The sequence below is a fragment of the Salminus brasiliensis genome, chromosome 8 (assembly GCF_030463535.1).
Source record: "Salminus brasiliensis chromosome 8, fSalBra1.hap2, whole genome shotgun sequence".
Classification (NCBI taxonomy): domain Eukaryota; kingdom Metazoa; phylum Chordata; class Actinopteri; order Characiformes; family Bryconidae; genus Salminus; species Salminus brasiliensis.
Window position 1 is genome coordinate 18635095 of NC_132885.1, and position 15375 is coordinate 18650469.

Genomic DNA, 15375 nt, shown 5'->3' on the forward strand with positions numbered 1-15375 from the left:
TAGGCCTATTTCTGCTAAAAGACGCCGAGCAAGGCTTTTATTCTTGACTATTTATAAATGTTATGTTTAGCAGCTTTACAGGAGAAGGGGCAAAAGCCTTTCGTCAAAATATTTCCTCATTTTGGAGCATTTCTGTTGGTCCACAATGTAAAGAAACAACTGACAGACTGAAATGGTCAAAACGTGGAAAAACAGCAAACATTGAGATACGAGGTTTGAATATGCGGTACTTACGGCTGAGTTACTCGCAAATCAAACATTTAAAAAGTTAGACAAGCAACTATATCTGCCTCACGCAAAAAATCTCACTTTTTGCGCTGTTTTGCGGCTGATGACGCCGCCGTTAAACGTCACGGAGCGCGCTCGTGCGTCGGTTAGGTAGGAACCTGTGTGATCTGTGGGAGTGTTTTTCTGATTTAGGACGGTATGAGTGCACTTGTAGACTTACAATGTAGATTATTAAGATCCATTTAAATAAAACAGCAGTTTAATGCACTGTTCTCGTGGGTGCCAAAAAGATGCCGCTATTACAACCGTTGGTTCCGAAGAGTTTAAGAGGTTCTCAAATCTCTGGTGAATGAAAATCGGTGTAGATAAGTATGAATTCCGTGCTGGTCTAAGCTGGGTCATGCTGATGCGGTGGATTTACTCGAACAACAGGAATTACGAGCGTGATCACGCATGCGGATCCTGGCGGGCCTTTCCACACCGGCTTGTGGGCAAATCACAATGACGCAATATGAACTGCATTACCCAGGGGGCACTGCGTGACGCTCACTTGTTCCGGATCTCTGGAAGAAGACGAGTAACGCGAGCGCTGGTCAAGTCAGACCTGAGCAGCGTTAATTAGACTTAGTCACTTAGTTATGTCGATATACCCACTTTATTTGATCTGCTGTTGAAAATCAGAGTTGCTGATAAAAACTCCAACGTGTGAATAAGGGGAGAAGATGCATTTCATCTGTGTTGTTTTTTTTAATACCACCCCTCAATAGATGTGCCCAGTCTGACCATGGACGCAAACTAACCGGTAAAAAGGTCAGCTATGATTACAGGTTCAGCGCTACATCCTAGGCTAGGCTACACATCACTACAGCATCCTCTTTCCAAGTCCAGGTCTTTTTGTCAGGCACGGTTCCTGTAGTGCCTGGCAATATTATTATTATTATTATTACTATAAATTCAACATCAGTATTAAGTCATTACGTCTGAGTGGGTTGTTTTGTTCTGGTATAAGAAAGCCAAACATTTAGCTTTTATTTTATTGTTATTTTTTCTTCAGAACAGCTTATTGCCAGGTCCTATATACTATAAAAAACGCACATAGCAAAATAACAACAGAAAATTAACTAGTTAAAAACAGAAATGTTGCTATACTGTGTGATATTGTACAGTGGATAGAATTATCGAATAATTATCTAATATAATATATAATAATGGATATAAAATATATCATATATTACACTAAACCATCACGTTAAAAATAACATTAGTAATGTCAGTATGACGGTATTTACGTAGTGATCTCTGATGCAGTCCTGTATGATTGCACGGGAATTGTGTTTGAGGTCACTGGATACCATCGCTCACAAACTGACAGGCATGCCGTAAATCAGTGGCACAACGTATTAGTGGTAAAATTATTATTTATGTATTATCAAGCTATTTTGGACAGCAAAAAGTGAAGTGTAAACATTAGCTTTTTGCAGATTATAGGGGCAGTGGGAATACTCCACACACACTCCACCCCAGTCCTTGAACAGAAACTAAATGAGGACACACCTCAGTTAGACTGCCAGTGGATTCACTTGTCACTCTGTAGTATCGGTTTAAGGCAGTCTAGACGTTATTGCGCGTTATTCCCGTGCACGCCTGAAAAAATGGCCAGACCATGAATCCAAATAGCAGCGGTGACAACTGGTCTGTGCCAAGAAGAGGGGCGCAGGACAAGATGAACAACATGCAAGGTGATGAGAGTGAGAACTGCCTCAATAACAACCAAAACCCTCAAAACCCCCAGAACCCAGAGACTCGGGAACCGACACAGTAAGTATATACCAGAAAAACACATGTATAGTGCTAGTGTTATTAGCTACATATATTTCTAAGAATTATCTGACGAGCAGGCTACAGTATAAATAATGTAACAGGCTATAGACTCTTAGATTAAGGTATAATATGATACTGAGCGACTGAACGAACTTGTGTTAATTAATTGCGAATTTATATTTATTATTTTGTTTAAACTACAACGCTTTTAATTAAGAGTCTAAGTCTAAGTTTTCTAAGTTTCTGTTTCGTTTCCGCAGCAGAGCGCAGTGTAAAAACAAGCGCACATCCGCGCATGCGCAATAGCCTGTTGCATTAACTAGCCTGTTGCTGCTACACTGCAGTTCCCCTTTCCCAGCTGTACATGTCTGACCGAGGCGCCTCACCGCAGCTATCAGGCTGTAACACACTAAATCAGAGCAGGGTACTGTTCAAATGAGATGTAATAGAGCCGGATATGTTTTACTACGCTGAGTATTTTAAAACTATAGTACTTTCCCCTCTACTCGTGTATATTCGTCAGAAAAGTGATGTAGTTTTTACTTGTAGTTCAGTTATTTAGTTGCTGGTTATTTTCTTGTGTTTGATTTCAGTATGTTTCAATGGTGACAACATACTGCTTTGTGATTGGTCACACCTCTGACTTTTAAAGTGTATTACTTGTTCTAGGCCATCAAAAATCATTTTGAAGGATAATTTTACTTGATAAACTATTGATGAAGTTATTATTATTTAACAGACTGTAGGATACTTTTACAGAGTAAAGAGTATGGGTTTGGTCAGCACTACTTACCTCTGGTTAGAGCAGGGGAAACTAGGAAATACATTGCACAAGGATCAGTAGTCTAACACTGGAAATCCCCTAGAATTCCCTTTAGCTTTGAATGAAGACTTATTTAATGGTCTTGGCCACATGCTTGTATGTACTCCCCTAAACAGATTTGAGTCTTTTTAAAGTATCCATTCAACTGGCACAAGTTATAAGCGTAGAAAAAGACAAAATGCAGCACTTTATGAAAGTTCACTCTGTGTTCTTCTGAGGAGTGCCAAGTTCAACAGTTTTGACACATGTCCTGATAATAAAGTAGAGAGAAACAACTACATCATTTCCTTTTTTAAAGAAGTGCTGGGTGGTATTCATAAAATTCAATATCACAACAGTGTAGCATTGGCGAGAAATTCTGCTGCTCTTTTAGAATTAAAGGAGACCTTACACTATATGGTAAACATTAACCAGCCATACACTTTTAATTTCCATTTTTATAGATTTTAAACTGTTCAAGAAAATCTGTAGCACCCAGAAAATGACATACAGCAAAGTTCACTGTCAAGTCCCAGATAACATGGGTAAAAGTCACAAAATCAACTAAACCAACTGCTTGGTAACAGGTGCTCCATTTAATGGACATTGTAATGGACATTAAATGCGAATCAAACTGTCAAATATATCTCTGAAAACATTCGTAAACATTTGCTTGATATCATAGTATAGATATTTATCTCAAAGCATGTATTTTTCTTATTAATGTTTTTGCCATTTGGCTGCCTTTTATCCACTGTGACTATATTTGAATCCTGTTACACAGGCGGGTGAATGTAGCATTAAGAGTCATGTTTGAGGAAAGTCATAAATTGGATTTTAAACACTGTTTACACTCTAGTTTAGTGATGCTGCAAGTATTATCTAATGGTACATCGTCAGCGTATTACTAATTTGGCTGGACGTAAGCCCATTCACACACTGTTTTGGTAGCCAGAAATCTGAGTGGTTCAACATGGGGTGTGAAATTCAGAATCTGCTGATGTAGGGGTATTTACACATTTGCAATATTGACTCCTCAGATCTGCTCTTATTGTAAATGCACAGACAAAACAATATTGTTCTGACTTCACCTAGATAGTCATGACAGTTGTGTCCTATTACTCACAGCATGGTTCAGTGCACAAATACATTTATAAAACTACATTTAAATACATAATAAATCACACATGCTGTGGTAGATTAAGGTAATTGGTGACTGACCCTAGGCTACTGCTTGAATTGGCCCTGTGGCCTCATCTTCCATTTTCTGTTTCTGCTGTGTATCCACAATGTTCTGATTAGGCAATATTGGAGGCGTGTTCTAAGCCTTTTTGTCACATACTCCCCCTACTTGCTCAGTGTGGTATTGCACACGACTGGGCCATGTGTTTCTGTGTGGGCTTTGGGGCATTACTCACTGCCAAGACCCTCTTAGCTCTGCACCTCCCCTGAACTGGATCTGGAGACACACCTAACTTGATTAAAACTTGTTAGTCCCAGGTATAAAATATAGCTGAGCACTTAGCCGTACTGATTAATTGTTTGGATGTCCTGTTGTGACCCTTTGCTTTGTTTTTTGGTTTTGTGAGTATGGTTTCGCTTGCTTTGTACTTGCCAGCCTGCATGTTGACCTCTGCATGCTCTGACAATGAGTGTTGGACTAGCCCTGCTAAGGCTCCCCATTCACTACATTCTCTCTTTTAAAAAAAAAAAAGTAGATGTCGTCACATTTGCCTTTCATGGCTTGTCATAAGCCTTTCATGGCCCAACCAAATCAGCAGCCTTCCATAAGTACAAATCAGCTGCAGCTAACCCTCCTAGCACTTATGTTAACAGTATGTTGCAGTGGCTAATGTTAGCTCAGGGTTGGGCTCAAGCTCAGGAGATACCCTTTCAAATTAAGGATCTATTTAAAAAGTCAAAGTTAAGTCAACATTTTGGTCTACAAACAGTTTTTCTTGTAGCATTTTGTTAAAAAAATGAATTGTCGAAAATTCACAAAGGAAATACGGGGGATTTCGCCCTCTATTACATAGCGGTGGATGTCGACCTGCCAAATGCTGGCTCTCCCATTAGTAGTTTCAGCCACGTTTGAAACAGAAAAGTCTGGGCAAACAGTGGGTCTCAATTCATGTATGAACTCCTAATTACTAACTGTATTCATGAGAGTATCCGGAAATCTTTCTCTTCCACATCATTAAAGTGCAGCTAAGAGACAGCAATTCCTTCTCTAATAGATTTGAACGCCTAACCACGCCTACTGATTATGTATTCGCTGTAATACACCTGTATATAGTTACTGCTCTGCTCTGTATTAACTCCTGTACCACTGATCACAAAAAGAGTATATACCTGCCACACCAACTCACATCAACGCCGCCATCTTGCACCACATTTTTGCTTTTGGGCTATGACCACAAAAATAGAGCCCTTTAAATAAAATGAGGTAATCTGTAAATCCCCAGTGGGTATCATGTTCAAATTATCCTCACATGTGAGTCTCCTTTAAGGCTTTACATTAAAATCACTTCAGTAACTAAACACTACGTTTTACCATCCACTAGTAAAATGGTGTGAGGGACTCAGACAGAGAACATCTGTTAAAGATATATAAGATAATGGTAGTGAATCAGCTGTAATACAGATGTGCTTTTTAGGGTGTGGATTGTGAATTTCCTTTGCCAGCAGTGTCTTTCTGGATGGGCTAATTTGTGTCATAGCTGTCTATGGTGAGGTTCGAAGGGGAGTTCCAGATGGTTGTTTGTGAAAATGTATTTGGACTTTGTTTACAGTAAAATCACTCGTGCCCCACCTTTGTTTGGGACATTCTTGGCACATGAGTTAATGGAATTTGTTAAGTTCAGGGCATTGAGGGAAATGTGAGTGAGTAAAACTTACCTGCTGTAACTAATTATGTTTCTGCCCACTCAGCTCTGATGGATTCACCATGGTACCGCCAAATGAATCAAGACAGAGCAAACTGCAGAGGAGTAAGTGAAGAAAGGAGGCTGCTATTGCATTAAATACTCAACCTATCAACATGTTTTTTTTTGTGTAATTGATACCAGCAGGTGTAGTTTCACCACATGGTTCTGTTTGGCTGTTGATACCTATCAGAACAAAAATGTAAAACTGTGTAAAATGTAATTTTATACACCATTAAAACTGCTGTTGTCTTTTATTGCTGAGCATTGAGCACAGTGTGATTGGACGTGATATATTTTAGAACTAAAATAAAAATGCCCCCTTAATATAAATTCTTTTAGAAATTAAAGTGTTAAAACATTGTTTCTCATGTTTATGATAAATCAAGACATCATGCTGTGTAACATCAACATTCAGTGATCTGTTATATAAACCTTTTTTGTTCAGAGTCTATTTTAAAAGCTTAAATCAACAGAAGTTGCAAGAAAAGGAAATGAACCATTTAAAATGACCTGGAATGTAGTAGAATGTAACCATTACCTAACACAATAATATACTTTTTCAGTAGTTGTACTGTTTATGTCTTTTATTGGGCACATTGAGTAAACATCCAAAGTGCAGGCTAGAAAAAGTAAGTGAACCTCTGTGTTCTTCTGACTTCTGCTAAGAGGAGCAATCTTGAAAGAGGCAAGACTGAACCCAAGGGTAACAGCAAAAGACCTACAGAAAACTATAAACTGCAGTAACCTTTGTTAATGTATCCACTATTAGAAAATCACTGAACAAGAGTGGTGTTTATGGAAGGACACCATGATGGAAGCCTGCAGCATTAATTGCATGTAATTGTGTAAGACCCTGTGGATGTTCCACAATGCCCTTTGTACAGATGAGACAAAAGTCAAAAGTTTTAGCAAAAATTCACAACACTATGTTTTGAGAAAAAGACCACACACCATCACCAAAACCTCATGTCAGCCATCAAGCATGGTGGAGGGAGTATCATGGTTTGGAGCTGTTTTGTTGCCTCAGGGCCTAAACGCCTTTCAGTCATGATGGACACAATGGATTCAGCGGTGTATCAGAATGTTCACTGACTATTTCTAGCCTGCACTGTTGTTGTTTGTTCAAAGCACTTTGAAACATGAACAGTACGACAGCTTGTGGTATTAGTTTAGCTAGATTGTGTTAGTCTATGATTGTGACTTAAAAATAACAATCAGTTAATAACATTTAAATAATGTTTTAAATGATAATGTGGAGCAAGATGGAAGCAACATACACAAAGATCTGTCCAAACCTAGTGTAGCACCTAGAACATTATAAAGTCTAAAATCCTCACCTTGTCCTTCACCAGTATCAGAGCTATTCAGGGATTCCTGCCAGAGCTTTACACTTAGTTGTTTTTAATGTAAATTCAATTCAAATACCACAAGCAGACTTTAAAAATGTTGAGAAAGCAAATATAGAAGAAGCTCACTGTCTTCTTTCGCTTACAGTGGCTCAAAAGGAGCTGGAGGACCTGAGCAGATATAAGGAGGAACACAGGCCTGGCCCCATTAACCAGGCCCCCGAAAAGCTAGGTATTATGGAGATGTATAATAAATATGCTCTGATCTACTAAAACAGACACGAAAATCAAAGTCAAAGCTGCCCGAAAACCTGCTCATGTATTCCCTCTCATAGGTGGCGATGTATCCTTGGCAGAGGCCAGACAGAGACAGCAGGTGGAGGTCCGCCAATCAAAACATCAAAAGAAGGTTTCCACTTTCTGTTTAGAACTTGATACACACTCTCTAAAGACTGTGCGCTCATGCGTACTTACAGTGTACTACTGTCATATTCCCTAGATCAAAAAAGAAGAAATGGACAGAATCAGGAGACAGGAAGAAGAAGACAAGAATCAGAGGATGAAGGACATTCAAAGAGAGAAAGTACGACATGATGAGAAAATGAAAAATTGTTGTTCTGTCTTTTGTCGTGTTCTGGTTTACTAAACTTGGGAATTTATTGGTATTGCTGGGTTTGAGCTGTGGATTCATTACAGCATTGTAGTTCCACTTTAAAACTCTAGATGTCGCTGCAGGCACCTGTCACATACAAGTCATCAAGTGTCTTGCAAGTAAACAAGATCAAAATTCAGACCTCTATTTAGACGCAAGGAGGTTTGCCTATTGATGAGTATAATTATACTGGCAGCCACAAATGGCTACAGTTCATTCTGTTAGACATGCTCCAGTCACTGCTTGACCATTCTCTTACTGTGATAGTGGTTTATATCAGGCGCCCATGAAAATGTTTTGGTATTAACTCATAAATACACCCACCCAAAATGTATTTAGTTTGAAAGCAAAATTATATACTACTTTTGGATTCAGGACTGTAGGCTATACATATTTTGGTGAAGGTTCTGTGAGAGAGTTCACCAGAATGGACACATTATTGTTAAGCAATATTTCATTTCTGAATTGCATTGCAGGCCAACAGACTGGAGCTGAAGAAAAAAGAGGAGGAGGAACGGCGAAAGGAGCTGTACCAACATGATCTACGAATGTATGTTCACATATTTTCATTAGACATTGGCAGATCCTTCGTGGTGTTAAGAATGCAGTGCTCAGTCATTAGGAGGAAGCTTGTTCCTGTAGCTAAACTGGCTGTAATCCAAGAATAACAAACCTGAGAACACAGTTTCAAGGCACCACAACAATCTTTTTCCATGACAGTTGCTACATTAGAAGAAGCAGCATGAAGGCTTTAGTGGTATGAAGGCGTGCTGGAGTCAATCAAAAACAATATTCACAATTTTAGCAACACACAGCAGTCTGCAGCTGCCAGCTGCTAATAAAGACATCACCTGACAGTTTGTTTGTCATCTGAGCCCAGATGATTTTTTGGGTCATTGAACACGCTGACACCTTCTTATTCCAAACAGTTTAGTCATTAATAAAATGAAATTCAGTATTTTGTTAGTAGACCTCTCAAATCAGTACAAATGCATTACTGTTTATTGCTTTAATCACTGGAGTGTCTTAACATCCCGCAGGAAAAGAGAAGAGCACCTTCAAAAGCTTGAAAAGTCCAGCTCAGTTCCTATGGCAGCGAGCAGCTCCACATCAGCGTCATCTTGGGTAAGATGGCAGCCAAAGAATGCAGTGTGCGCTCTGTAGGCCTTCGCTGCATAGCTGCGGCGCTGAGGTTACAGCCTGAGGCACTGGGGTAATTCACACCAATTGATCTGACTTTGATACATGTTTTCAGAGTAAACACACCCCGCTCTGAGGCTTTCATCAACACGGTGCATTCGACTGAATAGAGAGTGGGCCTACTAAAGGATTCGGTTCACCCCCAACCCCCACCAATTATCTCCTCATTACCCTCACGCCAGAGAGGGCTATCTGAGTCCATGATTGAATTTTCCCAAATACAAACACACAGGCCTTCTGTTCATGGCTAGCCAGCGTGAGGATGCGAGCGCCGCTTCTGCACAGCAAGGCAAAGCAGAGTTCAGGGGACTTCCCAGAGTTCACGCCGAAGGATGTGTGAGAGCTCAGGAAAAGGGCAGACAGGCTGGTGTGGAATAACCTGCATTGTTCTAGTGAAAGTACCTGGGTGGAGGCCAGAGTCGCAGCCAATGACACAAGCGGTCTTAGAGAATGTAATTGGAGGTGTCAGCCACTGAGTCACTGTAATTGCATCACTGTCACTTTATCAGCCGAAATAGGTAGAGCCGAACTGACAAAGGGAACAACAAACAAAACGTAAGCCTTGGCCGCGTCTAGCGAATCACAAATTGCCCTTCATTTTGCCATCAGAGTATTGGGTTCTTACACGGAACTGACAAGTATTGTTGGGAAAATTTGACCTTAAAATCTGCAAGAATACAGTATTTGTTTTGGTTGTTAGTTTTGATGTAAGTCTGTGCCTCAGCATGCCGGGGATGATTCTGCAGACAGGAGATTGGGGTGACCATGGGAAGCTTGAGGCCTGGCTGTCTTACTGTAGGAACCACTTTATGTGGCGTTTGACAGCATTGTTAACATTGCATTCGCAGGTCCTGTGGTGAGTGAAGAAATGTTTTTGTGAGGCCTTCTGCGTTTGTTGTGCATGCTCTCCCTCTTTGGACGTTCAGGACTTCCCTCTGTATGTCTATTAAGGAAAATCCCTCCAATAGACATATAATGCCTTTTAAAACGGCAGGGATCAGATGTGTACAGGCATACTGCATAAGCAAAGTACTCTGGTTCTACCAGTTTAATAGGAGAGGGAGGCGATTTTTTGACTGTGCTTCTCAGCGTATTGATTTAAGTGTCTGGAGGCTTTCCAGGCAAAGTAATGAAATGCTCCAACCTAAATGTCATAGGCCTGCCGATCAAAGTGTTTGTGGAAAGGCTGGGTCTTGATGTGGTTTCGTGGCCACTGAGAATTGTTATGCTTTCAGTGATGGCTCCCCAAGACAGATTAATCTCCTCCATATCCTCTGTTTGTGCAAAGGATCCTTTGTGTTGGCTTCCCAGGGTGCCAGGCCCAGGTCGTCCCACCTATTCCCCTTACTCTCGGGCCATTCCAAACAGTGCAGCCCTTGCCCGGTGTCCCCGGGCCGTCTGACCAAACACACAAAGGATCTCTTCATCTCCCGAGCTCTCTCTGGCCTCACCCCACCTCTTAGCGCCTCATTGTGCAGTGCCTTGAGAATCCCACGATTACATCATGAAAGGAACAGCTAACACCCATCTGACTGAGCTGAGCTGTGTGGTCGGGTCACCTGCAGTGGGGGTAAGGCTGTCAGGACGCTGGTCTAGCTCACACTGTGGCCTCTCTCCACAGGATCGGGGGCGCGAGTACAGGGACGCCAGGAAGGCTGAGGAGGAGGAGGCCCTGAAGCAGAAGAAAGCGGAGCAGCGCAGCAAGGTACCACACGCTGTGAACCAAACATCACCTGCACTGCTAGTTCACAGCGGTGCAAATAAAGCTCTGGGCCACACCCAAGAAAAAGACATGAAAAAAAGAACTAGCTGGACTCATTCAGAATGAGCATGTGCTTCTCATTACTGTGATTTTAGGTTATAGGATGTAGTAATGGATGAAATACTGTAAGGATTTTCCAGCTGGCCCTAAAGTGATATTTCTGCGGCTTTGACTATTCTCCTGTCGGTCAAATATGAATATTATTCAGTGATAATGATCAAGTACAGAAGGTTCTGTATGGCCATAATGTGGTTGATGTTGTTAATTTAATATAAGCTGTGTAATTAAGCTGTTGTGGCACGATAATTAGCTGATAAACATCTGCATCTGTCATGCAATGGTCTACAGCTAGGGAGGACAAGGATTGACTTTCCATTAACATATCATTTTCCAGAGTGAAAATTTGGAGAAAAAACAAAAACATCAGGAGGAGGACAGGAAGAGGCGAATGGAAAGTGAACGTCTGCGGTACGGACACCTAATTCTGAAAGAACTTTACAAAGCCATGAATGTCAGGGTTAATAAGAAACCGTTAGAAACACAGACAGGTTCAAAATAACACTGTGACGTATTGGTCAGTCTGAAAGGTGGTTATGAGGTGGTGATATATGGCTTCCTCCAGGGTGAACTCGGACTTCCTAGACAGACTGGAGGCGAGTGGATCAGGTAGAGTGTCTGAGTCCCACCCCAGCACCCTGAAGGGTGGTAACATTTGGCAGACGGACAAACCGCAGGACCCTGCCTCATCCCTGATGCCCTTCTCATCACAGGTCCACAGTTTCAAGAAGGAGGAGGACGAGGAGGTGGAGGAGGAAGAGGAGGAGAAGGAGGGTGAGCCAGATTTATGTGCTAGCCATTATGCATGTTTAGTCTTAGGCCTTTTCTGTAATTGTTTCCACTGCAGTGTCTTCTCTCATCAAAAAGTAATTTGTCTCCGGGTATGATTGATATTGTGCAGAGCTCTGTTGTCCAATCCCCAGTAGTCTTTTTTGTAAGGCATCGAAAGGCAGTGTAGCATATTATGTAAATAAAAGTAAGCCTCTAAATCCTCCTCGTGCGACATAAATGCGGTGGGCTCAGACGCTGCGTTAGGGCTGCAGAAGGCATAAAGTAGTAACAAAGGGTTCAGCTAATGAGGTGCACCCTCTGTGAGAGACCGATTTCAATTACAGCAAACTGCATGTTTGACGGTGGCTTGACTTGCGTCCAAAATGCGTGCCAAGTGAGGATCATCTACACTATAAAACATGAGTTATTGACATGCCTTCTTTCACTGCAGTCTGAGTAGTTGAACGTCTCAGTGCTTCTAGGAGTACTGGAAAAACCAGCTAGCTTCTTGCTTGATAACTCGTCTGGCTGCTCTGTCCTTACTTGTAGACATGCACTCTTTAGACACCTTGGTTTTCCAAAACCAGTGACATTAAATGCATGTTTTAAAAAATGAACACAAGAATCTTCTTTCAGAACCAGAAAACTGCCAAAGTTAGTCTTTCTAAACTGATAAATATACAAAAAAAACACTTGCATCCATGTTTTCACCTGTGATAATTAGGCATGAATCAGGATCAGGACCTATGTTCTTTAACTAGGTGAAAGTTCACTGGGGAATCCTTAACATTGCTTATTGAAAATTAGAGATGAATTATGGCTTGATTCACGGACTGGCCACAGCCTGAAACCATGTCCACATCTGAAAATTCCTCGCCTTTTTGCCAAGAGGGGTGGCTCGAGACAGCTTTTCCATGAGCTAGCAGTGTTTACGGAGTTCATGCCGCATGACGGCGCAGGATTAATGGGCTGTTCACCTTGTGTCTGTCTGCAGTGTTTCTAAGAAACTCAATGATACATCGCATGGGCCTGCTCAGCCTCAGCAACGTTTGAATCACTGTGAGGACGCTGACCTTCATCCTCAGTCGTGGTTTGGGGTTAGCCAGGTCCTCCTATTCTCAAACTCTTAGTTCTGCCTCTGATTACTAGACACATTCATCGGAAGGCTCGCTTAGAGCCAAGAGTGTCCCAGGCTGCCTCTCAGCTGTCTGTGGTCTGCTCCAGTTCACTGCTGTTCTCGCCGTCCCTGACTGGACCAGACTCGGCTCATGAAGGTCCTGGACATCTGGTCCTTGTACAGTACGGATAGCACTAGCTGTTCTGGCTTGTGCTTCTGTTGAGCTCCTGAATGATGCTTATTCTATATGTCTCAATTAGCACAGTGATTAAGCCCTCAGCATGTCACTGCCTTCCTCATTATGTGTCTTTTCTTTGGTGCCTCCGCGCAAGCTTAGGCTGCCCCGGTGTCCAGCGCCACTCCTGCTGGGACTAAGACTCTGCGGATTGGACATGTGTCTGACACAAGGCTTGTTTTGCCCATTAGCATGTGGTTAGAGGACCAGGATGGCACTGTTTGCGGAACAGGGCTGGCAGGAGCACTGTGGTTTAAACAAGCACTCCCACCCAGTCTGTCCTGCTGCATGAACTAGATGAACCAGCAGGGAGATTCACTCAAGCATTCAGCCTCAGTACGCAATGGAATGGGATGGAATTGGGATGGGATGAGATGTGTGTGTGTCTCTTCCCATAGCACCGCGCCTTTCACTTTTTCTCCATCTTTCATTTTCACTGCTGGTACACAAAAACAATCATTAAGTTGTTAAACTTTTGAGTTAAATGGAGTTGTTCTGAATGATATATTCTTTGTGTTTGTCTTGTAGATTCCGGGCACGAATGGGCTGTGATGAAGCTTCATAGTAACTTCCCTTATTATGAGCGAGATCTACTGAAAGACATTCTTTCTCAATGTAAAGGCAATTACCAGCAAGCTTATGACCTACTCAATGTTTAATGAGAACAGTATATACATATATATATAAGCTCTCCAGACAAAATATTAGCATATTGTGTATTTTAGGTGGTAGTAACTGCAGATGCTGTTGTTGCATGAGAAATGAGGATGATGGGGCTATAAATGTGTGTGTGTGGGGGGGGGGGGGGGGGGGTGATGGGATTGATAGATTTAGAAGAGGTGCTACAGTGCAGTGAATGTCTTGTTTGCTGTGTGGAAGATGGGTCACAAAGCAAATTGTAATAATTGGCAAAAAGGAGTGACTGCATTTGGGAGTGCCAAAGCCCAAGCCCCCACACAAGTGTGAAGAAAGTAGCTGAATTTGCTGGTGTATAGAAGCGTACAGTCATACGGGTCTACTAACAGTGAAAAAAATCCCAGTCTACATGAAAATTCTCATTAGGATTATGTCCAAAAAATGACACTGTCTGACAGGGACTGCTGACGTTTCTTGCCTTGTTAATTAAAAATGACTTTGCTTCCAAGCAAGAATTGCTTCTAGAAGTCAACGAAGATCTTTCACAACCACTTTGTGAAAAAACACTCCTCAGGGTACTGCATAAGATAAACATATGGAGCAAAAAGGCACGCAAGAGGCCTTTGTTCACTTTTCCTCAAGAATTACAAGGATGATGAGAATTTTCTGTAGGCTTTTTGCCCATGCTGGTAGACCTGTATGACCATATGCTTCAGAACATCTGCAAATTCAGCTGCCTTCCTTACATTATGGCCGTTGGCACATCCAAATGCAATAACTCTATTTTGCCAATCATAAACATCTGCTTTGCGACCCATTTTCTCTCACCACCACCTTTTCTCGATGAATTTCACTGCACACCTTGCAGGTATTTATTTCCCCTGATCATCCACGTGCAACGTCATCTGCAGGAGTCTGAAGTTACTACCACCTTAAACACGCAAGGTGACTGATTTATTCTGGGGAGCTCATATATATAGTATTTATACTTTTGATAGATATAAAAAGGTTCACCAAAAATGCTATAATGTTGTGTTAGTGCTTCATGGATGTGTTTCAAGGAAAGATCAAAACAATAAATCCACAATACACAAAGAACTATCTGCAAATGTTTCCTTCTTCTCCCGAATTACAGCTATAATAAACTTTCCTGTTATGAAAACTAGTTGAGCAGGCCAGGCATATCATGCCTATGGTTCGCTTATGAAAGCTAGTAGTTTTGCTTGTGATTTCTTTTTAAAATGGGCGTGAGCAGATGTAAGTAACTGATACGAAATTCCTTGTTCACTTCAAATAAGAAAAGAAAGTCCCAGATGGAAATCCAAAGACTGTATGGCTTGTTCTCACGAAGTCCAAGAACTGATTTATAATGCTGTGAATGACAAGCATGGAATGAGCAGAAAAACAGTCAAACAGAATACAGATAACCGGCCACATGAGTGTTTTGTGGTGGATCTTTCTGTGCTTTGAATAAATTTTCTTGTGCAGCGTTTGTTTGTGTGAAATCCAGCAGATGTAATCTTGAAATGGAAATGACTGCTTCATCTGACACCAAGAGGGGAAGAGTGCAGGTGTATGTGTGTGGTCAGGAGTCAGTGCAGGTCTGATCCAAACATTACATCCTGCAGCACCAGGCTTTCCCAGGGCTTCAAAGTTAATAGAACATGAACGCTAAAGCCTTTTCTCCCTGCTCAGAGAGGCAAAAACTACAAAGTCCGGTGAGTTAGGTTCTGAAAGCTGTCCTGTGCGATCACCGGAAACATTGGACCCGCCCATGTTGACATTGAACCAGGATTAATCATGAATAGAACAGGAAGGGTT

At 41.6% G+C, this 15375-nt stretch overlaps 1 protein-coding gene across 1 annotated transcript; it reads left to right on the forward strand.

The window, feature by feature from the left end:
- Window positions 1–1579: 1579 nt before the first annotated feature.
- Window positions 1580–14652, forward strand: epsti1 (epithelial stromal interaction 1). The gene is made up of 11 exons (XM_072685949.1): window positions 1580–2046; window positions 5783–5841; window positions 7273–7356; window positions 7460–7533; window positions 7624–7707; window positions 8253–8326; window positions 8817–8901; window positions 10598–10681; window positions 11133–11206; window positions 11361–11569; window positions 13447–14652. The coding sequence occupies exons 1-11, from the start codon at window positions 1892–1894 to the stop codon at window positions 13575–13577; spliced, it is 1113 nt and encodes a 370-aa protein (XP_072542050.1). The 5' UTR covers window positions 1580–1891; the 3' UTR covers window positions 13578–14652.
- The last annotated feature ends 723 nt before the right edge of the window (window positions 14653–15375 follow it).